The 24,250-nt window shown below is 37.8% G+C and overlaps 1 protein-coding gene across 1 annotated transcript in view; it reads left to right on the forward strand.

Annotated features, from left to right (window-relative positions):
* The first annotated feature begins 12,585 nt into the window (after positions 1–12,585).
* The window catches only part of LOC107558013 (protein Wnt-9a-like), a 37,486-nt gene continuing 25,821 nt past the window's right edge, over positions 12,586–24,250 (forward strand). Inside the window, exon 1 of the mRNA XM_016241613.1 lies at positions 12,586–12,710. Coding sequence (XP_016097099.1) covers positions 12,619–12,710 — 92 coding nt within the window. The 5' untranslated portion in view covers positions 12,586–12,618. The remainder of the gene's footprint in view (positions 12,711–24,250) is intronic.

Raw genomic sequence — 24,250 nt, forward strand, 5'->3', positions numbered from 1 at the left:
AAAAGAGGACACGACTAGAAATCAGTGGTTACGTTGTATTTACAACACTGTTCCAGAACACTTCAACCCAAATATTCAGATGTGTCCAGCGCATTTTATGGAGGACTGTTTCCTGATCCTGGTAGAGTAGACTACAATGCCGGCTGTTCTGACTCAAAGATTGTAAGTACGTATTTTATATTTAAAGAGTTTTTATATTTTATATATTAAAAGCGAGTTTTTTGGGCAGTGTAGAGTAGGGCTTGTTGTTTGTCATTTCTCCGATCACAAATGCAGACATGGTTTTATGTTTACGCAGCGTGATGCAACGCAACGTGTAAAAAGACAGTATAAGTCATTATAATCCATAATTATGTCCCACTGGATGCAACAAATGCCTCGTTTATAATGGGTTTTCATGTTTTTGAATCGTCGCTCCGGCCGGACAGGGCATCATCACAATATGGTAAGGGGCGTAACATTTCCGTCACACGCTTGAGGTATTCGGCCAATCACAACGCACTGGATAGCTGGCCAATCAGAGCACACCTCGCTTTTCAGAACGATGAGCTTTGTAAAAATCGACACGTTTCAGAAAAGCGGGGCATAGAGGAGAAACAATAATGTACAGTATGTGGAAAATAATGTGTTTTTTGAACCTTAAACCGCATAAACACGTTTGATTACACCAAATACACAACATCATGTTCTTTTTAGCAACATCATATGACCCCTTTAAATATTCAGTTGTTTTTAATGCTACTAAAAGGAACATGTGAACATGAGTCGATGTTCAGTTGATGACTTGATTTTACCGATGCATGAACAGAAATAAACAATTTTGAGACAGAACGGCTGGCTACATGCGTCTTTACATATCAAAACAGTCATTTATCACAGATCAAGCTTTAGAATTAACATTAGTGACATGATCAGGCACTTTATTGAAAATAAATAGCCAAATGTTACAATTCTTCAGGCAGTCTTGAAACGTATGTTTTTATAGCACAATGACCTCTTGTCAAAAGATCAAGGAAATGTTGATTTCTCAATTCATGCCTGTTTAAACAGAGCTACTTCTGAGCTACTGTAGACATACATGAGCACATTACCTTAGTTAATGTAAAACCATAACATGGTGGAAGTTGAATATTTATAACTTTGAGGCATAACTAGGTGTTTCTTCAACAGGAACCTTTATGTCCCAGCTAAAACCGTTTTCTTTCATAATTTTATATAATAAATATTTTTGTATTTTTGTTATTAAACATAAATGAATTATTAAATGTAATAAAAATTCACTGTCTCAGCTGTGATGTAATTTCTACCATAACTAACAATTTAGTTAATAAACATTTTTTTTTTTTTTGTAGTAGTCAGTGTTTAGTTTAGTAAGTTCTTGGATGCCATGGAGACAAACAGTGTCAGTAAAGTGCAAAGTTGAGAAAAGGTAGCAAAATTTAACAGCATTTTTTTTATTATGCATTATTTTCAATCCATTTGGAATATACTGTATTATTATGTGTGGAAATATTATTTAAGTGTGTGTATTTAGGACATGCTAACTATAAAATTAGCTTTAACAAGGGAAAAGAGACTGCTATTTTAGTCCTAAAAATGCTGAAAAAGTCATTTCTACCACAAAACACAATAAATAATCTCGGGGAAATTACATTTGTTGGTTCAGAAAAATGACAGATAAAAAAATTAAGAAACCCCCCCAAGACCATTGGACAATAAAATCTTTTCACATTTTCCCTGGTTTCACAGCTTTTAAATGCGCAATCTTTCACCCTCAATCCTTTTTGCCCATCTTTCACTTTTTCTGTGGGTAACAGAGGGACCTTGTGTCAACATCATGGTGTTTTCACGCGCCTACTCTGACCTCACTGAGACCATTATGTCATGTGGAGAAATGCAAGGTGGTGTCCAGGAGAGTAAGTGCACTGGGTGGGCCAGACCTCCACATTAGCTGCACGTCACCAAACCTTCCTCTTTCCAAGTTCTGTTTCACCACCTCATATTGTAGTCGGTCTACATTTTCAGTCCAGCATTATATGAAACAGAAAATATGGTATAATTAATGTGGATGTTAAAGGAGATCACTCATAATGAAAAAGAGAAAACATGAATTATAAAAAACACTTGTGTTGTTCCAAATTTGTAAGCTTTTCCTTCCTCTGTGGAACATTAAAGCAAAAGGTTTTTGTTCACAATGCTCTTTTAATACAACGGAAGCAAATTACTACACCAGAGGGCAAGATTTTCATCGAGCAAAGAGATGCATTTCATTTTGTTGTACACATATCGCAAGCACAAAAGTTTTATGGACTACTTTTATGGTTCTATTTAGAGCTTTATAGCCTCTGGTCACTATATGTGTTGCATATTTATTTATTTATTTTTAGTTTAGTTAACATTTGTTTTATTTCAAGTTTTAGTACATTTTAATAAGCCCGCTCCCTTGTGACATCTAATGGTTGAAAAATGGTATTGTAAAAATGTATGACCTTTAAAAGGGAAATATGAACAGTTCTCGGTAGCCATCGCCTTCCATAGTATTTCTTTTCTTCAATATCATTGAAGTCAATGGCTACCGTCAAACTTTGGTTACCCACATTACATTACCCACAATCAAACTTTAAAGATGTGCATGTGGGTATCAAACAGGCGGAGCTCTACAGAGAAATATTTCTTGTTGAACATCAAATTTATACAAGAAAGTACATAAGAAAATATATTTTATAGCGACAGTAACCGTAATGGAATCTTATAAGAGTCTCTTGCATTTACAGGAAAGATATTGACACACTGCATGATTTTAGGCCCAATTTTCACTTGCTGACAGTTTTCTGGTGAAAGTCAAAATCTGAGATATATGGTGAGTGACGGTCACATAGTGTGAATTACCAAAGACTCAAAGACGCGATCTGAATTCAGAAGGCTCTTACATAAAATAGTTAGACGAGTTGTGACGTTCTTTCTGATTTTATGAGTCTTTGTTTTGCCAAAAAATGTATTTAGAACTTTACTGGACAGAACAGCTAAATCAAATCGGACAGTACAGGTTGAATGGAATCAGGAAAAAGGGAAAAAAGTACTAAGTTGCTTTAAAATGTTTTACAATGCTGCTTTTTCTTGTGACTCATAAGGCTGAACTAATAATTTCCCCTAGATGACATGAATACATTCCAGTCTCGTCTCCTCACAGCAGGAATAAAATCAATTTCTTTTCCAAGAGCAGATGAGCTGCCTCTCTGAAGGACTTAAAACAGAAATTCATACGCATCCTGTCTTATATCATGCACTGCTGAGACGCGCGTCCCATCAATCCACTCAGACTCATTTTCCTTCACAGCAGGCGGGCGGCCGTGCAGTATATTTCATATTCCTGTTTCATAAGATGCTGACCCACTGCCTGGAACATCTGTCAGTTTAGGTCTGTCTCAAAGGACCAGGTCTGTGGCATAGGATACGTGAAGAAATGAAAGCTTGCAAGCAGGCAAAAGCATTAAGAGAATGATTTAGTTTTTCAAGGTTGTAGCAATGGAAAGAGCCAGTTGTTCGGTAGCAGTTACTTTTAAAATATGAATACTCACTTTCACTTTCCTGGTTCACTGTGGATTCATGCAAGCGATTTGTACATTGGGGTTCTTCTAAGGTAGGGCACTTCAACTCTGGTCCTGGACCACCGTCATGCAGAGTTTACCTACAATCCCAATCAAAGTCACTTGCCTTTAATCCAACCCCATACCTAATCTTAACAACTACCTTACTATTTAATAATAAGCATCAAATTAGGAGTTTACCGAGGAGAACATTTTTAGTTAATAGTTACTTTATAGTGAGAATTGGACCTTAAAATAAATTTGACCAAATGATTATACTAAATTATCACTGAAAGCTTGGAGATGTTGTCTTTAAAACTCTTTTACTGTGAATTGACCTTTAATTTGGAGCAAAAGAACCTGAAGGAGCGATTTAGTTGCATCAGAGGTGTCACATTGCTTACAGCTGGTCTCATTTCAGTTTGAGATCTCTTACCCAGAACAAAAACTGCCCTGGAGCAGGTTAGCCTATGCAGGTGAGCTCAAGTTACTATAGCATTGAATACTGGTAAAAGCTGAGCCACTTTCATGGTGCCAAAACCCAGGGTTGGCACAAACTAAACTGAAACCTACTTAGTTATAGCCACCTAAATTGGCTTCATGGTGAAGCCTCATTCTAAGATGATAGATGGTTGTAAATTAAAACCACTAGAGGTCAGTATTGTTTAAAAATTTGGTTGATTTAAACTCATTCATAGCTGTGTGTAATCTGTGTAATTTTGAATTTTAAGTTTAATATGCATGGACAACTACAAATCATCTGTATGTTGTTTCATCTGTATATGGCAACCAAAAACATGTCTCTCTTTGTTTTAGCATTCCCATCATTTTGGCACAGCAACATTGCCTCAACCATTGGCGTAAATTTGGGGCGAGAGTATGTTTGTCCAACCAATAGCAGATATAGGGGTGTGTTAAGAAAACCTAATTTACAGCAATTCCCATTTTTATAATTTGCATAAAAGTTTTTTAGTTGCAGAGAAATTACACACCTAACACCTGTTTATTTTATAGCTTCAACAATGTGTAATTCAACTGATTCAATAATTACAGAGACAAATAAACAATAATATTCAGAGCCAAGAACATGCAGCAGCAGAATGCTGACACTTAAAAGTAAAGAAGCACAATACTTGGATAACAAATGTTACAAATCATCATTCCGAATGTGATGAGTTTAACTAGGCATTGTTAAATGCAGCATAAAAATGTGCAGCTTTTGCAATCAAACTGTCCCATTTTTGACTCACTGACAACAGCCTGTCTTTCGTTGTTGAGCTAAATCTATAAGAGCGTTCTGAATTCCAGAGGAGAATGTTAGGACAGAACAGAATGAAATACCTGTAGCAGTCAGTCCTTCTCAGGTGTTTGATCTGTCTTGCTCTTGCCACTCCTACACTGTATAAGGAGCAAAATTAGGCTGGATGTACATTATTCCGCTTATTACAAGGCTACTTGGCTCATAAGTAAATAATTTGACACAAAATATTGATTTTAGTTGAAAATTTTTATAAGCTCTTTAAACACAAAATTTCTTTGAGAAGAAAGTCAAAATATTACCATAGGCCTGCCATTAATGCTGCAGTCCTCCGGCTTCATTTTACTGTAAATACAGTCGATAATAGAAGCGCAAGATGACAGCTGTTGCGCTCGAATAAAATGAGCAAGAGCACGGCGGTGGGATATGAGAGATATATTGACGTTGAAAGATGCGTCGACCTCAAATACCCAGATGAGCAGTGTGTTATTCTGCGTTGCTACTGAACCAGTGTTGGGGAAAGTTACATTTAAAAGTAATGCATTACAATATTGCATTACTCCCTACAAAAGTAACTAATTGCGTTACTTAGTTACTTTTTATGGAAAATAAGTGTTATATTACTTTTGGGCTACTTTTTCTCATCTGGGCTGGGCTTGCTTGTTTGTTTTTAATATAAAATATTCAGTTTTTGGCAAATGTAAAAGCCCTTTTATTCCCTGAAGCTGAAGGCATTGAAAAAGTAACTTTAGTTTCAAGTTACTTAAAACCTAATTTACAGCAATTCCCATTTTTATAATTTGTATAAAAGTTTTTTAGTTGCAGAGAAATTACACACCTAACACCTGTTTATTTTATAGCTTCAACAATGTGTAATTCAACTGATTCAATAATTACAGAGACAAATAAACAATAATATTCAGAGCCAAGAACATGCAGCAGCAGAATGCTGACACTTAAAAGTAAAGAAGCACAATACTTGGATAACAAATGTTACAAATCATCATTCCGAATGTGATGAGTTTAATTAGGCATTGTTAAATGCAGCATAAAAATGTGCAGCTTTTGCAATCAAACTGTCCCATTTTTGACTCACTGACAACAGCCTGCCTTTCGTTGTTGAGCTAAATCTATAAGAGCGTTCTGAATTCCAGAGGAGAATGTTAGGACAGAACACAATGAAATACCTGTAGCAGTCAGTCCTTCTCAGGTGTTTGATCTGTCTTGCTCTTGCCACTCCTACACTGTATAAGGAGCAAAATTAGGCTGGATGTACATTATTCCGCTTATTACAAGGCTACTTGGCTCATAAGTAAATAATTTGACACAAAATATTGATTTTAGTTGAAAATTTTTATAAGCTCTTTAAACACAAAATTTCTTTGAGAAGAAAGTCAAAATATTACCATAGGCCTGCCATTAATGCTGCAGTCCTCCGGCTTCATTTTACTGTAAATACAGTTGATAATAGAAGCGCAAGATGACAGCTGTTGCGCTCGAATAAAATGAGCAAGAGCACGGCGGTGGGATATGAGAGATATATTGACGTTGAAAGATGCGTCGACCTCAAATACCCAGATGAGCAGTGTGTTATTCTGCGTTGCTACTGAACCAGTGTTGGGGAAAGTTACATTTAAAAGTAATGCATTACAATATTGCATTACTCCCTACAAAAGTAACTAATTGCGTTACTTAGTTACTTTTTATGGAAAATAAGTGTTATATTACTTTTGGGCTACTTTTTCTCATCTGGGCTGGGCTTGCTTGTTTGTTTTTAATATAAAATATTCAGTTTTTGGCAAATGTAAAAGCCCTTTTATTCCCTGAAGCTGAAGGCATTGAAAAAGTAACTTTAGTTTCAAGTTACTTTACAGTCACTTGAAAAAAGGAATCTGATTACGTAGCTTGCGTTATCCGCAACACTGGGGAAAAATGTGGAAAAGAGGAACATGTTTAGCAGTAGGACTGCATCTAACAAATACTTTTTCTATTATTCATTTGTATTATTCACAAATATTAATCTTTGTTTATTCTAGGGTGACCATACGTGCCATTTTCCCAGGACGCGTCCTGGCCAGGATTTCTATATTGCCTAAAGAGGGGAAGGAAAGGGCTTTTGTGCTGAAGGCAGTGCCTTTTTTGATTATCACGGTGAGCTTTCATCAGCTATCAGGTTTGATAAACCAACACAAAGCTCTAAGAATCATGTTTTATAAGGTTAACTACAGGACAAAGTAGGCAAATCCCCAAAAACTTTGGTTAAGATACCACATGATATGAAGACAACACATGATAGTAGTGAATGAAAATGGAGTACAGAGGTCTGGTGAATAGTTTTGTGGTATGTAGCACACATATTCTGGCAGAGAATGATGTCTAAACTACTGGCTGTCATGGACAACTCAGTGGGAATATGAGGGAAAGAGAAACATGTTTAGCAGTAGGTTAATCCAGCATCAGTGCTACAGAAGTCTTATAGGTTTGTGCCTGCTGCTACACGACTTTACAATTCATCCATGTAGTGCAAGGGCATAAACCATGTAATTTAATGTCTGTAATTTAAATGCTGTTATATCCATGAATGAATCTGCATTTTTGAGCAATTTGAAAATGAACAATAAATGAAAGCGAGGGAAAATGTTAGATCTGCTCTGTGTCGTGTGCAGAATACTTAACCACACTCTTTGGAGACTCTTGTACATACATGAAGTTTAATAAAAAAATATCAAGACCTGGTTCGTTCTTGAAGGACTTAAAGTGTTGTTGTTGCACTTGATTCACTTCCCCAGAATTATTTAAGACCCAAATTTACATTGCCACCTAACTTACCTTGCTGCTTTCAACATTTTTACACTACATGCAATCAGCTTATTTTCTTGTGATGTTGGGGTTGATTGCTATGGTACTGTGTTTCCCTCAGGGCCAGCAGCCATGGAATCTAAGCCCCAGGAATCTTTTCCCTTTATAATGTTCAACTAAAAAAACTAGGTTGTATTGTGAGGACAAGTAGTCTACAGAGAAAGCCTTAAGGAGATGGACATGCACCTACATGTCATTACATATTAGCAGAGGAATTTCACAACAATTAGAGACGAAATGTGCATTAACAGTAGCTGACTGATATTTAGAACACCAACAGACAGGGTCTTTCCATTATGACGCTCTAATAATGCACTAATCATTCCATGCAATAAAATCCATTAATGCACACTGTACAAACAGCAGTCTATGGTTTCTATGTAAGCTGTTTTCTGCCGGCACATTCCTCAGACACCTTAAATGAGGGGCTCCTCTGGACCAGATCTATCAGTTGAGGAAATGATGCTTAAAAAGAATTCTTTACATTCTCTTTACATGCCTGTTGTCTTTCACCAATTGTTTCCATGAGCATACAATATTCTAGCTAAATATGATGAATGAAGAGAGTAGCATTGGTCATCAAGGAATTCTGCAGCACAGAGTATTGAAGAGCTCAGGTTTAACAGCTTGACACATGCACACAGTTTTTACCTAAAATATGTATTTGAAACATGGTATGAATTTGTTCATAAAAATAGCCCTTAAAGTCTATAGGAAAGCATATCAAGCCTGTTTGATTGATTAGGTTGTGAATGCCATTGCATGTTGACTTTAAATGAAATGTCTTAGCCACTAGCAGCATTAAACAGAATTGCTGTTTCTCAACCAACCAGAAGTTGACATGTTGGACCACTGAAACAACCAACCATTTTACTTCTGTAATATGACATGCTTCAAAGTGAAACGGGATATTCGATGAAAAAAAAACACGTTGGGCGAAACTTGATTTTATCCATCTGGAATTGATTGGATCATGAAAAGTGGTCTCTAAATGACAGGAGGCTGGAGTTGGAGTTGAAAAATAAGAGAGCTTGATGACATCAGCCATAAAAGAAAGTCATTTTAGAGCCAAAGCAAGATGTTACATTTTGATTAAATATTACAGAGACAAACTTTTTTCTTTGGAATGGCTTTGCACCAATGAATCTATACTTTCTATGATGAGAGAGTAAATATGTGTGGTTAAAGGCTCTTGTGTATGTCAGAGTGTAGTGAAGGTTGTACCCTCAGATGGTTCAAAGAAAACTAACACTAGAAGGTGACTCCGCAGTTGTCTGAGGTGCGAGACCTGAGACTGTCCCGCTCCACAGATGCAGTGTCAGCCTCCACATCCCAAACCACTAATGATGCCTAAAAATCCTGAAAATACCACAAGGGCCCTGAAACGGTTGGCAGGGGAATCTGACTGTAATGCGTTAATGTTAACTGGATGGAATCTACATCTTAAACACAAAGACATATTCACTACACAAGGAATATATTTTATGAGAAGAGCCCCACAACTCAGTTCCCAGCCTAGTTGTCCTCACCTTTACTTACTGCATGGTATTCACAAGAGTTAGACTGGTGGCAGGAAGCTAACACTGATTTATTTTGTTATAGGGTCTTTGCGTATGCAAAGACAGAAAGAAGCCATTATGTTGAGCTTCACACGAGTCTACATGCTGTGTGTAAACAGATTTGTACAGTACATCATCATAAAATAAGAAATAGTTATGTTGAAAAGCTGTTTTATTTGCAATAATTAAATCAAAGCTAAAAAAACTTGGAACACCTTGAATACAATATTCGTTGCTTTGCATTACAGGAAATTTTGAAATAGAAATTCTGAAATAGTACTTTCTTGTACAACTTAGTGCAACATAGTTTTGTTTTCGTTATAACTTTGCAAAAATAATTTTTAATAGTGTAAGAGCTGATGTGCAAATGCTATTTTTTTTAAAATCAAAAAGTAATTTTTCTAAAAGTTGTAGCATATCAGTAGACGCATAGAATTATAGACAACAAATTCTGAATTTTATTAGATTTTTTTCTTACTAAAAACACATTTCATTAAAGGGTAAATGAAATACATTTTTTCTTATGTTTTCTTATATGTGACATTAGCACAGAAAAATATAAATCATTTTAAGTGGTTGCTCAAAATGAGATTTAATCTTTTCACTGGTTAATCACTCCTGTGCATATGCTCAAATCTGCAGTTACTCTGATCATTTACAGATGTATGTTCAGGCACATCTGATCTGGAAAAACACAAGTATAAATCCCTGGACGTGGATGCACTGTGTGTGAAGGAGTGAATTTGTCTTACACACCTACCTAACCATATTCACTAACCATGACATGGCTTTACACATCAGTGCAAATGGCCTGTCACAATCATCTTTTTCAGCTGTCTTTTTTGTTGTTGTTGTAAATCTCTATGCGTGCTCAAAATGAGATTTAATCTTTTCACTGGTTAATCACTCCTGTGCATATGCTCAAATCTGCAGTTACTCTGATCATTTACAGATGTATGTTCAGGCACATCTGATCTGAAAAAACACAAGTATAAATCCCTGGACGTGGATGCACTGTGTGTGAAGGAGTGAATTTGTCTTACACACCTGCCTAACCATATTCACTAACCATGACATGGCTTTACACATCAGTGCAAATGGCCTGTCACAATCATCTTTTTCAGCTGTCTTTTTTGTTGTTGTTGTAAATCTCTATGCATACCTAACAGAAACATAAACATGCATGTCTCTATGAGCTAATTCTTTCCATTAAATTCCACTCATTGAAACTGGTGTGAACATATATTGCAAACAAATGTGTGAAAAGGGAAGTTTTGCTACTGTCCCCCTAACATTTAATTTTTTTTATACCGTGCACTAACTCAATTTCCTCTGTACAAAAACCATCCATTTGTACAGCTGTTTTCCATTACTTTAATTATTTTTAAACTCTTACGAACAGTGCAATGTGGTATAGTGATGGTTCTCCTTTTTTTTTTAATCTAACAGTTTTGATTAATTGCACTGTGCATAGTTATGAAGCAAGTCTATTACAGTACACATCACATGGTAATAACAGTAAGATATGGCACAGATTTGGTTGTATATCCTTGAATGTGTGCTCGTTAAAACAACAACCGTTGTATAAGCAGGTTTGGACTCTGAAATGACTTAGCGAAACAGACTTGTTTAGAACATGCTTGATGATGCATTTAGTGCGAATCTCTGGTTAAATTGCTTTCATTCAAAAGGTTGTGAGAGATGATATTTCCAAGCAGCACAACACGGTCTGCTGTCCAGGCCTGTGCTTGAATGTCAGGTAGGTGGTTGGTTAGGATAAATGGCTCCTCCAGTGCATTTGATGGGATTCTGGAATTCATTATAACAGGTGTTTGGAGGGGAGGGGTTAATGAGGGGGATTTATGTCGTCAGATGAAAAAGAGACCTAGGCTTAAAGGAATTATGGAATCTTGCCATTTAATCTTTTAAAATCCAGTTCTTTAATTTGTGAAGTCGAACTCCCCATCATCTGGTGTCAACAAAGCAGACGTCATTGCCTCGTGGTTGCTCAGGTAGATCCTCAGTAATACCATTTCACCCTGTACCTGTGTCATGATCCAGCAGATCAGGCAGCTTGGCAAACAGAAACTTGGCAAAAGGTTCCAGTAGCCCACCTGTTGCTACTGTAATCCTTGTGATGAATTGTTGCCACATTCAAGGGCTGTCATTTCAAGCATGTCAATGGCTCCTTCCAGGTGTGCCCAAGAGTGAGCTGGAACCAGCCCAACAGATCCCTATCTCACTAACAATTCGCTTCCAAGACAAAGATCTGTAAGTTGTAATGATACCAATATTTGTGTTTCATCTGCGCTATTTATGTTTTGTTAATGACACACCATTCTTTTGCATGTCAATAACTGGTATCTCCTTGAAGGCAGAGCAGATGAGCTCTATAGTGTGTTGTACAGTATGTTGTCTTCACTGCTCATCAATAAAAAGCATTCAAAGAAGAATAGACAACCTTTTCTCCTCTGCTCTTGCCAAAACAAATCTCTCATCTTGATTTTTAACTTCCTTGCTTATTAAAAGATTCATCTTGATCTTGCGAAACGAGTAAAGATAGAGCAAAAATAATTGATTTGTAATTGCTCACTGCCACTGAACTTGTGCCAGTATGTCCTCTTAGAAATGTATAAAAGAAATCATGGCACTGCTGGGCAAGTGTTAAAAGGAGTGTTCACCCAAATGAAAATTCTGTCGTCATTTACTCACCCCCATGTTGTTCCAAACCTACATGAGTTTCTTTCTTCTGTTGAACATAAAAGAAGATGTTTTGAAAAATGTTGCTGGTCCCTACAGACTTCCATAGCATTAGGGGAAATACTGTGGAAGTCACTGGGGACCAGCAACATTTTTCAAAATATCTTATTTTGTGTTTAACAGACGAAAGAAACTCATGCAGGATTGGAACAACTTGAGGAAAATTATGACAGAATTTAAAATTTTTGGGTGAGCTACCTCTTTTAACATAATGGAACATGAATAATGGGGAAAAAATCATATGCTGGTTGAGCATGCTCAATATCTTTCATCAGCTCGAGAGATTTTCTCTGATATTAAAACATTTAATTAAAACTTATTCCATTTCAGAAATATCACGATTATTATTGCACATGCTTAGACACAATCTATTAGCCTTCCTATTTCAGCAAACGTAAATAATTAAGCCAGACTCCCCCCGACTCTCTCTCTCTCTCTCTCTCTCTCTCTCTCTCTCTTCTGTTCTTTTCTAAACTAAGGGAATGGGAGGGGCGCAGAAATCCTCAGAGTGTATAAGAAGTGCGGTTCTCACAAGCAGGGATTTTACACAGCAACTCAGGACGAACGAAATGAGCTGCCCCAGAGCCGCTACAAAATGCTGGATGGACACCTTCTCCTGGGATGGTTATCATTTACCATTATAGTGCATCTAATCAGCTTGCCTGGACCGAGCACAGCTTACTTCGGGTAGGCAGAGGAACTCTTCCTCACTCTTTAAATGCTTTTTAAGCTTCAAGTTTGTAATGCATAGACTAAAGATAGATATGAAATTAAGAATCAAAGATCATAAAATAGACAACACGATCTAGGAAACGTTATGTAAACTTCGCTTTCCATAACAACCTGTGGAGTTGCGATTCAGTGTGACTGATGTTCTCATTATAGCAACATGTTTGCACGAAGTCTCTGGTTAATAACTTGTTTGCAAGTTCAGTAAATATGCCCTTATTTACCAGTTCATTAAACAGTGCATATCGGGACATTCATTCAATTGCGTGTTTTGAATGGCAGGTAGCCGGTCAGGTTTGCCTTGCTCGTAGAAGAAAGAAAACAGACACGAGCAGTTTTCAACAGCTGTTAACAATAAAAGCTCCTAAGATCTCTAACCTGGTGGCCAAAACGTCTGTTCAGATCGCAGATAATATTTCTTCATCCAGCATAAACACTCATTTTGGCACCCCCATTGCTTGCTCACAGGAGTTTAATAAGCGCAAGTTCAAGAATGTGTGTTGAATTTACAGTTTCCCCAGTTTCCCCTATAAACATTCCCCTAGCATAATTTTAATTGAGGTAATTGTGATACCGCGGGAACGCCTTTGGAATATGTTCCTCTATGACGCGTGCTGCTTATTGATATTTTCTTCCATTACGCGCCTTCATGTTTCGAGAAACATGTGTTTAACTCGTCTTTAAATCATTGTCATTTGTATCAACAAGTTTGAAACCAAGTTTGGAGGGTAAAAGTAGATAGGTTGACTGGTATGAAAGTCTTTTACATACAGACACAGAAGTGTTATAATGACAATTCTGATCTAAATGACTACATGCAATCCGAAAGTAATCCACGGACAGGTGTGGGTTACAGAGTTCTATCCCAGAGTTTGTAGTGATGTACAAGATAGAAAAGTTTCACCTTCAACAACTGTTCAGAAGTTCATGCCACTGTTTCATTATTTCTCTTGGCTCTACAGTGATGGAAGATTCTATGTAAAAAGGTGTGCTAAGGAGAGGATATTGTTAGGGCAAATCAAGGGCCAGGGTGGGAGTGGCTCCCTCAGGCCCCATTGAACATTATGAAGCAGTAAACCGGTTTGTTGGGCTGCAGAGGTTGTAGACTGGGTCTAAGCCTATTCTACCCCCTCTTAGGAAGTCAATAAATTTAATAAATGCTGGCCTGTGTTAGCATGGGTGGGACAGTACTTCATATAAAGATTTATAGTCTCCATTATTTGATCTGAAAGATTGTTATCAATTGGAGTTAGCCTCTTAAGAATATTTTCCCCTTGTTTTTTTGGCACATTTAATGGAAAACGATAAACTACAATGTGTGATAATGAGCAGATATGCAGTGTCAAGTGGCTATGTCTAATAAATGTCTGGATATTTTTAACATTCAATTTGTCATGCGTATGTGAGGCTAACTAGCCATTGTTTAGAAGTACTCAAACTTTGCCAGTTTCAGCACTTTGTCTACTTTGACGGAAACCGCTTGTACTTCCATGTTACCGGGTCATGAAAACAAACTATATGGAACTCATTAGTGATATATTTCACTGTGGCATTATGGGTGTTCTTTCTTATCTCACACAATGAGTGTTAATTTTGAACGCTGATATGGGTAAGACTTTTTGTTGAACTCTACAGTCAAGGGGCTACTTTTCAAGACAAGGACACAATCACAAATCAAACAAGTCATTTCAACCTTGTGCAAGCAACAGCATGAAACTATTACCTTCTGACATGTTGTCACACTTGCTTCCACTAACGTGCAAATAAATACCTTCCATGAGGCGAATGCATCTTCTGGCCACTGATTTACTTAAATAGAGGGTCAATGTTGCATACCCAATTTCCCCAGTGCGGTGGAGCGTATGTGAAACCTAAACACAGTCTCTGTTAGACCTCAGTCTGTGTCTCTGAGGGTTGGGTGGGATTCCTTGCCTAGCTGAGCCGCTGCTGAAATTGTCATCCTGGCCACAAGAATGCAAAGCCTTAGTTTTTACCACCCGTCCCCTCCAGTCTGTAGCGGCAGGTGCTCAACAGCAGTCTCAGGGAGACCAGGTTCGGTTGGTTGGGGACAAAATGGTGGTAGAACAATACAGCAATATGGAGGCTGCACACTTTTTGTTTAGGTGTAGAGCTCACCTCAAACAGCCTGAGGGACGAAAGGGGAAGAGGTTACATGCTGGGAAGACATGGGGAAAATAAGCCCTGAATATCCATGGAATGAGATTCTTTTGTACCTGGCTTTGACAAGTTTATGCAGATCTCCTGAGGAAGCCAGCCTGGGGTCACTGGGGGGACTGCTGTCCTAAAAGTAAGCCTGAATTGAAATGAGGGTAAATATTTAAGACTTCTATGTGAGATTGCCACCTAAATTATAATTCTAGAGATGTAAAGTACGATGTGCTTATGTTTGAAAATCCCAAAACTCAACAATAAGTTATGATGGATGTCTTGTTATTTACAAGGAAGACTGGTGAAATGCACTTGACAAGGAACTATTCAATTGAAAACCTTTATCAGTTCATAAGGGTAAAGTGTCAGACACTTTCCTTTAGCAACTTCTTTAACATCAGCTGTTACTCACATGTTTCAAAATCCTGTGTTGAAGACGTTGACTGCAACAACATGCATGCGTATGTGCATTATTATAACCCTGTGATAAAGGCTCAACCAGTTTTGGTTCGGGTGTAGTTCTGTCCCCTAGAACCCAGTCAGAACAGGCCCAAGGCTTCCACAGTATTTCTATAGGAAGTACTGTGCTTCTATCCCTCAGACTCTGTAATTCATCTGTCATTTATTCTGATTTAGTTGTACTAAATAACGAGTCATGTTTTGTCACAACCTGTCCATCATTAGGTGCAGCAGTACTTACAGTGCCTGATGTTTCCACCAGGGGGTGGAGTCCCTTCTGTAAAAGCGTCCTGCTCTTCAATCATCATCTGCTTCTTTATGAAACCTTAGCACAGTGGGAAATGAGTGGCAAAAACAGATATAAGCGCAGAGAGCTGTGTGACCAGGATACAGGGAGAAGGTCAACAGAGCAGCAGTTTTATTCAAAGGTAGTTGTGGTCAGTTTGATCTGTTGGCGATGGCATTTTTTGGCCGCGACTCTCAGGAAAGCCCCAGTTTGCTGCATAAAACTTCAGATTAAATCTCCCGACTAGACTTGGGCTTGGGAATGTTGATGAGACCGGCTGCCTGAGCTGCGGTGGATCACCTTTCAGTGCCAGAGAATAGCAGTGACTGCAACTGAAGATCCTCACATGCGACCACTTCCTATACACACCCATAGACATTTTATTGAATCATATGCATGTTTTCTTTACATAAAACTTAAAATGTGTTTCACTTAAAATGTGTTTCACTTTTCTAAAGGTAAAACTCCACCGAAGTGTGTATCATTGCTGGACAGCTTAACATACACTCTTAAAAATAAAGGTGCTTCAAAAGGTTCTTCAAGCGATGCCATAGAAGAACCATTTTTGGTTCCACAAAGAACCATTCAGTCAAAGGTTCTTTAAAGAACCATCTCTTTCTTACCTTTTTGTAATCTGAAGAACCTTCTTTCACCACAAAGAACCTTTTGTGAAACAGAAAGGTTCTTCAGATGTTAAAGGTTCTTTATGGAACCATTTAGACAAAAAGGTTCTTCTATGGCACCTTTATTTTTAAGAGTGTAGTGTAATGTTTCTACTATAAACACACTTAAGATTATGAACATTTAAGATTATGAACATTTCTTTGTCTTTCATGACATTTCAAGTAACCACTTGAAAAACATAAATCCATGTCTCTATATTTCTACCGGTTTGTTTTTCCTCAATGGCTTTCTCGACAAGCTGTGAGAATGGCTTCTCCCGCAGGAGTCATCCCAACCCTGCCTTGATTATATGGTATTATTGCTCTGGGGAATGTCTTTAAATGTGTTTGGCACACTTGCATCCAAATGGCTCAATATTCTGGTAGTACGGCTCCGACCACAGTTTGGAGGTCTGCCTTGATTTTTTAAGAGAGGGCGGGTCCGCTCCTGCCTAACCCAGTCAGTGGTGTGTTTTGTAGATATGTAGGCTGTTGTTGGGAATGCAGTGATGGGCATCATCAGACAGGAGCAAATAGCCAGGCAAAACCGGAAAGCCAATATGGAATCTGAATAGCTTTTGGTGGTCAAGGATTGATGAAATTACGTTAATTAGTGGCACTACCATGTCATGTGTTTTCCGTCTCTCACCACAGGCTGTTTTCCACCACAAAGGGCTTTGGATGGACTCTGGGCCAAAATGATCAGTGACTACAGCCAAGATTAGATGACTGAAAAACCATAAGATGACTGTAAAAACCCTGAGCTATGAACCATACATGCACATTTATTACATGGACTGGGTGTTGATGTCAAAACAGTAGGCAAGACAAACCAAGAATGTACCTTGAGTTCATGCCTTTTCCGTTTCATTGCTTCAAACTAGGAGTTTTTAATTAAAGCTGCTTTTCTTTTCTTTTCATTTTGACTGTTACCGCTGCGCTGCCTGTGTAACGTGAACAAACAAACAAAAACCACAGAGTCTCAATAGATGGTTTTGGCGAGGGTAGGTTATGCGCATGAATCAGTCTTCAGACTTCAGACTTTAAGACTGAACTTGGGAACAATAAACTGCTAAATTATTTGGTAGCAAATTTATGATTTGAATAAATATATAATAGATGCTTTTGGCTATGGTAACCACAAATTCAGGCACTTCAACTGGTTCCTCTAGGCATCAGTAGTAGCACTTGTACACTTAGATTTCACGAGTGTCTCTAATATGCAGAAAAAGCTATATCATTTCTGTCAGCAGCAAATATAAATAACCAACTAATATAGCTTGAATTTTAAGATTAATTGGTTCTGTAAAAGGCATTTTGGTCTTTGGTTCCTCAAGGCACCAGCTTTAGTACTTGTAGCTGTAGTATAAGGTACACTTAGGCTTTACGAGAGTCTCTAATATGTAGAAAAAGCTATATAATTTCTGTCAGCAGCAAATATAAATAACTGTAACTAATATAGCTGTCAATTTAAGATTAATTGGTTCCGTAAAAGACATTTTGGTCTTCTATTTGGAATGAAGATGATCAATGTATCAGTGTGCCCATAGAATCAGTGTCATAGATGCCATGTCATTATATTGTCACACAGCTTACAATAAGAACCATAAATGCTACGTTACTGATCCCTGCAGTCAAAGCATGTTAGGATTCCCATCCTCTCAAGTCCCTTTTTATGCTTTTATGGTAAGGACAAACACATCATTAAGATCTATGTTTGCATGCTTTTAGAAAAGGCTTTTAGTGGAAACCCAAATGAGAGAGTGGAGCAGCTCTCGTACCTGTCACTGGGTGCTGGGGTTCTCAGTGCCATGGTGTGAGGTCGATAGATAGAGTCATGTGGAGCTCTGTGGTGCACCCATGCTGTGCCAGTCACACAGTCACCATCGCTGAGCAGCTGACCTGTGTTGAGCCCCGTGGTTAAACCTCTTACTAATGCTAACCACACGCATGGTACTGTACACACCAACCTACTGTGTGTGTCCTACTATCCTACCCCTACATTTATGTTGAATTATAGTTGAATTATTTTCTAAGATATTGCGGCCTGTTAGTATTGTTTCTCATAGATGTCTCGTAGAGTAAATGGAGACTATTGCTGAAGTCTGTACTGCTTCTCAGGTTAGTTTCCAAATAAAATAACCTTAGTAAATACATTTGTGTCTCCCTTTGCGTTTAAGTAGATCACAACAACAATATGAAAAACTATGCCTAAATTTGTCAAGTTTCCATTAGGGCTGGGAAAATATTGAATATCATCGATTCTGAGATTTTCCGAATGCATCGTGATTCTTTCTTGAATCGATTCTGAGCTTAGTTTTGAATGGCAGATGGCACTGCATGCTTTAGAAAAAGATGTACTCTGCTTGTTTCCAAATCCTTACACACACTTGAGCCTAAAATAATCATTCATACAATTCGAAAAGGTTGAAGCGAATTACAAAGGTGTTCACAGTGGACTGTGTTTACATTAATCTCGCGTCATAAACGCATTCTGAGCTGAGGTGGAATTACATGACTCAACCGAACGCACAAGCACTCTTTAGCACTCTTCTTCATGAGCATTTGAGTGTGCGGATAAAAACTAGATTAGAACGCCATCTGCTGTTAACATCTAAGCTCAGAATCGATTCCAGAGGAATCGCAATGCATTCTGAAAATCTAAGAATCGATCCACGAATCGATTCTGCATCGATTTATTGTCTCAGCCCTAGTTTCCGTATTTTCAGAAAAAATCGAATTCAATTTTTTTTTATCATCTTACTGTATGTTCCCAAGTTACTTATATAATGCAAATATCGTCAAGCATGCGAAACATGCACAAAGTGCACACATTTGGATTCCTGCCGAATTAGCTGGCTATATTTGACTCAAACCCGGTACCGAGACTCGAACCTGCGACCTTTGGGTTACAAGTCGATGACTGCCCCCTTTAGGAAATTTTTGGGAAACACTTTATTTTGATGGTCCTCTTTAGACATTCTGTTGACTATAAGTACCTTTGCAACTACATGTCAACTACTAGTCACTAAATTATTAGTAGAGCATCTGCTTAATATTTGTTAACACTTGATATCTGTAGTCTATTGACTATAAGTAACTTTGCAACTATATGTCAGCTTAGTCTATAACCTTAACCCTAGCCTAACAGTCTACTAATACTCTACTAATACTTTAATGACTGGTAGTTGACATGTAGTTGCAAAGTTACTTTTAGTCAACAAAATGTCTATAGGGGAGCATCAAAATAAAGTGTAGTTTCGCTTTGAATAAATTTGTTTTGGCTTGGTGTTTATACTGCATGTAATTCATAATGAATGCCTCTATAATTTATGTTTGTTTTATACTTATATTTTTCATTCCTGTTCTGAATACCGTTAAAGTAAAAGGATTTGCTATGGAGTTGAGGAAAATAAAATGCATGTTTATAGTCTGTTTGTAAACATTTTATTTACCTATATTTTACATTATTTCTGAATGTAATAATAAAATGTAACTTGTACACTAATGCTACTTATCTGTGTTTTTTTTCTTTCTTTTCTCTCAACAATGCAGTTTTGACCTGATGTGACTTATAGTCATTTTCCAGAAAATAAGGTACCAATCTACAAGAAAATGTCAGTGGATTCAATTTTATTCAATTAATTTCATATCAAATTCTTCCAAGACCAAGTCCTGTCAGCAGTGTAATCCACATTAATTATATTAATAGTGCTTGACAAGGGAAACTTCACTATTACTATTGCTTAGGTATTAAACAAAAAATGATTTAATTTGTTAAATGCTTTACTTGTCCCGCACCATTTGTGCTACAGGCATGAACGATACCTCAAATCACGTGTCGTGTTGAGGAAAGATGTACTACTACTTTTCCCTACCAGGTCTCATGGCATAAACGTACCTGGGGGCACTTTTTAGCGAGACACAAAATACGTACCAATAAGTACATATCACTGCAGTTTCCAAAAGAAATTAACACTAGAGGCAGTAAAACTCCGACACCTTTTATTACTTTTCACACAAATTTACAGAGTTTCGATTCATAAAGCATAATTTTCACACAATTACTTGAATAATATCATGTTATGACTTCAAAACAATATTAATATGCTGGGAAATTTGAAAACCAATGCTTTTGAAAGTTAGCATCACACATATCCAGCTTCATATCTATGGGTTTTCATAGCTGAAAGGTTTGTTCGGTAGCTCACGGAGTACGGAGATGTACTTGAGAAGTAAGGAGCTCCGGTTTGAATCCTGTGTAACTACGGTTCGACAAAACAGTTCAAATCTGCATATAAGGAAGTTCAAATGACATGGTTGCATTAACAAATGTATTTTTATATCAGTTTTGCATTTGTTAACACTATCGGGTAGGTTCAGGGTTGGTTCTGGTGTAACTTTTAAGAGTTTTAACTAAGAGCATTAACTTTTAGCGACAGTCCCCGGATATTTGAATTCTGAACTGCCGCAATACGTTCCTGAAGCAACGCAATAAAAACACAGCAATATGTACCTATATCAATGTAATAAAAACTTTTCAGGGTTCACGTATTGAACCCGTGTTTTAGCGCCACTCAGTAGACATTCCTCTTTGAAACGGCGGCAAAACGTGCAGTAAGGTACGTAAAAACAGTGCTGCAGAACAATTCCCAGAGGTACGTATTTTTATAAGACCAGGTTGACTTTTCCAAAGACTCTTGCATTTATCGTTAGTGCATCTCAACAACTGACTTGGCTATTTCAAAAGTTTTAGAGAAACATCAATGACGAATTTGATATTTAATTAAAACAAAACTGCAAAATCCCCTTAGAAATCAAGTTTTCTTTTAGGATATGCTAGGTATTGTCCATTAACTTTTCCTTTGGATATTACACCTGGTTACAGCTGTAGCAGACTGGCAACTCTGTTAATGATTTTAAGTACATACTCATGTGACCTTGCCAAACAAAATATTAGTGCCGAGTGAATAAACATCTCATCCTCATCCATCTGGCCACACTACCACATGGAAAACACTTTTCTTTGCGAAATGTTTCTGGATTGTTTATCCGTGTCTTATTGATTTTTAGCCATCCTGTGTGTGTACATCTGCAGTTTTCCTGTGTTCTATCGTGACTAGAACTGACAAATTTACAACATGGTGTTTCTCAACATCTCGGCTATTGTGCCAGTTGACAGCCCACAGTGACTCTAAAGGTCATGGCGACTCGTTCATATCCTGTGTGTGTCACTCTGTTGCCGTCATGTCCCGTCATCTTCTTGCTATTTGGGAGCACTTTGTTCTTGTGAGGCAGTCAGTGTGCTGGTGAATTCACAGATCATTTTAGGGGTCCAGACTGTGTTCATGTCGTCATATAGAAGAGTTTCTGTATGCTGACTGGCATTGAGTGGTCATGATTAATTGCAGTCTAAAAATGATATATATGGAACTGATTACAATGCTTCTTGTCAAAACTGTGTTAAAGGGGTCATATGATGCTGTTAAAAAGAACATTATTTTGTGTATTTGGTGTAATGAAATGTGTTTATGCGGTTTAAGGTTCAAAGGTTTCTCCTCTATGCCCCGCCTTTCTGAAACTAGTCGATTTTTACAAAGCTCATCGGTCTGAAAAGCGGCGTGCGCTGTGATTGGCTGAATATTTCAAGCGTGTGACGGAAATGTTACGCCCTTTACCATATTGTGATGATGCCCTGTCAGGACGGAGCGATGATTCAAAAACATGAAACCCATTATAAACGAGGCATTCGTTGCATCCAGTGGGGACATAGTTATGGATTATAATGGCTTATACTGTCTTTTTACACGTTGTGTTGCATCGCACCGCGTAAACATAAAACCATGTCTGCATTTGTGATCTGAGAAATGACAAACAACAAGCCCTACTCTAAACTGCCCAAAAAACTTGCTTTAAATATATAAAATATAAAAACTCTTTAAATATAAAAAACGTACTTACAGTCTGTGAGTCAGAACAGTCGGCATTGTTGTCTACTCTCCCAGGATCAGGAAACGGTCCTCCATAAAATGCACTGCACACATCTGAATATTTGGGTTGAAGTGTTCTGGAACAGTGTTGTAAATATAACTTAACCACTGATTTCTAGTCGTGTTCATTTTTGGAAGACCAAACAAAGTAGTTTCCACAGCACGAAGTTGATGTATTTCCTCAGCGACCAGCACGGATCAGCTCCAGGCATGACGAAGCAGATATCGTCCTCTTTTGGAAGACCAAACAAAGTAGCTTCGCTTTCACAACGAATCACACAGTGACATGGCGGCGGCAACAACAATACTACAGCGAGAATAAAAGTTACACCTTCTTTCTTTGCGTGAACATTTGGGCGGTGTTATGCAAAACTTCCCACATAGTGAGGTAGGTATGTAGGTATGCCATTTTAGGTAGGCGTGGCTGACTCTTAACTTTTATAAAGAATATCTCTTTGGATTTGAGACTTTAGTCTTTGCAACTTTACAGATCTTCTTTATGCACCAAGAGCTTGCAACACTCCAAAGAGAAAGGAAAAATTGAAATCGCATCATATGACCCCTTTAAGAATTTAAGAGAAAGATGGAAAAGTCAAGAGTGATTTTCTCAGTAAGGTTCTTTCTCAGACATGTGCAATTATTTAAACCATTACAATAATGGACAACGTTTGGTTAAAGTCCATCTTTAGTCCACAGTTTTATATATATATATATATATATATATACGTATATATATGTATATATAATGGGTCTATGTTTCTTAGATAACTTTTCCATGTGTGCGACTTGTAAACAGAGACAGAAAATATTTTAATATGCTGATTAACGCATTGTCATTGAATGTACCACTCTTTTACTTTGACAGTTTTGTGATTGTACGGCAGTGAAGATATTGGATAAATGCATCTTTGGGGAGACTTATGTACCTCTAAAGAGGACACTGAGATTCAAATTGCTGTAAAACCTGTCTACATATAAAATAAATATTGTCTAATGGTAAGTAGTACTGTAAGTAGTACACTTTTATCAGTACATAAAAACATTAACCAGTTACTGCTCTCTTAACATACTGTAGTACACAACACTTGTATATAAATCACTCCTTCACAGCTGCCACAATTCCTTCACAATTCAGAAACTCATAAACAATGAGCACAAGTCTTACTATATATCCACTTGTCAAACCAGTAATCACTAACCTGCAATGCTAACCGCACCCCACAGGTAAACATTCGCTTTAGCGTGATCATTATGACGGGAGTCATTAGGATATTTTGGCAGCCACACGTAGGGGCGGAAAGATGTAAAACAGGCTGCCACTGCTGCTTGGCTGGATCTACCACTATTGCTTTCCTGCTGGGCCAAGCCAGTCAAACTCTAGATGGAACTCGAGCACAGCAGCCTGAAATTCATCTAGCTCTCTGAAGGAGATGTTCTTCTACCCCTGGAGTGGAAAGAGGTGTTTTTCAGTACCCAGTAGAGGTGGTGTTCTTTTTCTAGTGGAGTGTTTCTTGGGCCCCTCATCCTGAAGGAGCTCTTCTGACAACAAAGTCAGATCAGACAGGGTCAGAGTTGGAGGCCACAGGTTCATTTCGCTGACACTGAGCAGATATTATGCAATTACGATTTGCTTGCTATCTTTCTGGTATCTATAACATTCATTGTGATGTGTGAAATGTCATTAAAGCATCTTGAAACACTCTGTCTGAACGAGCATCACGGACTAACGCTAAATCCATCTTGCTGACACATTTGTTGAGATTTGGCTACAATTGGCGTGTTTTTGTCCAGAGTGCATTCCAAGCCAAATCAGAAACACGAATGGACTCCTCGAAGGTTTTTGCTTGGCTTGTGCCAGTAACTCACACTTTTCCTCACATCTGTCTTTGTTTTTGGTTACTGTGGTAGACAGCTGGGGGGGGGGGGGGGGGG

The sequence above is a fragment of the Sinocyclocheilus grahami genome, unplaced genomic scaffold, assembly GCF_001515645.1.
Source record: "Sinocyclocheilus grahami isolate Dianchi unplaced genomic scaffold, SAMN03320097.WGS_v1.1 scaffold628.1, whole genome shotgun sequence".
NCBI classification, from domain to species: domain Eukaryota; kingdom Metazoa; phylum Chordata; class Actinopteri; order Cypriniformes; family Cyprinidae; genus Sinocyclocheilus; species Sinocyclocheilus grahami.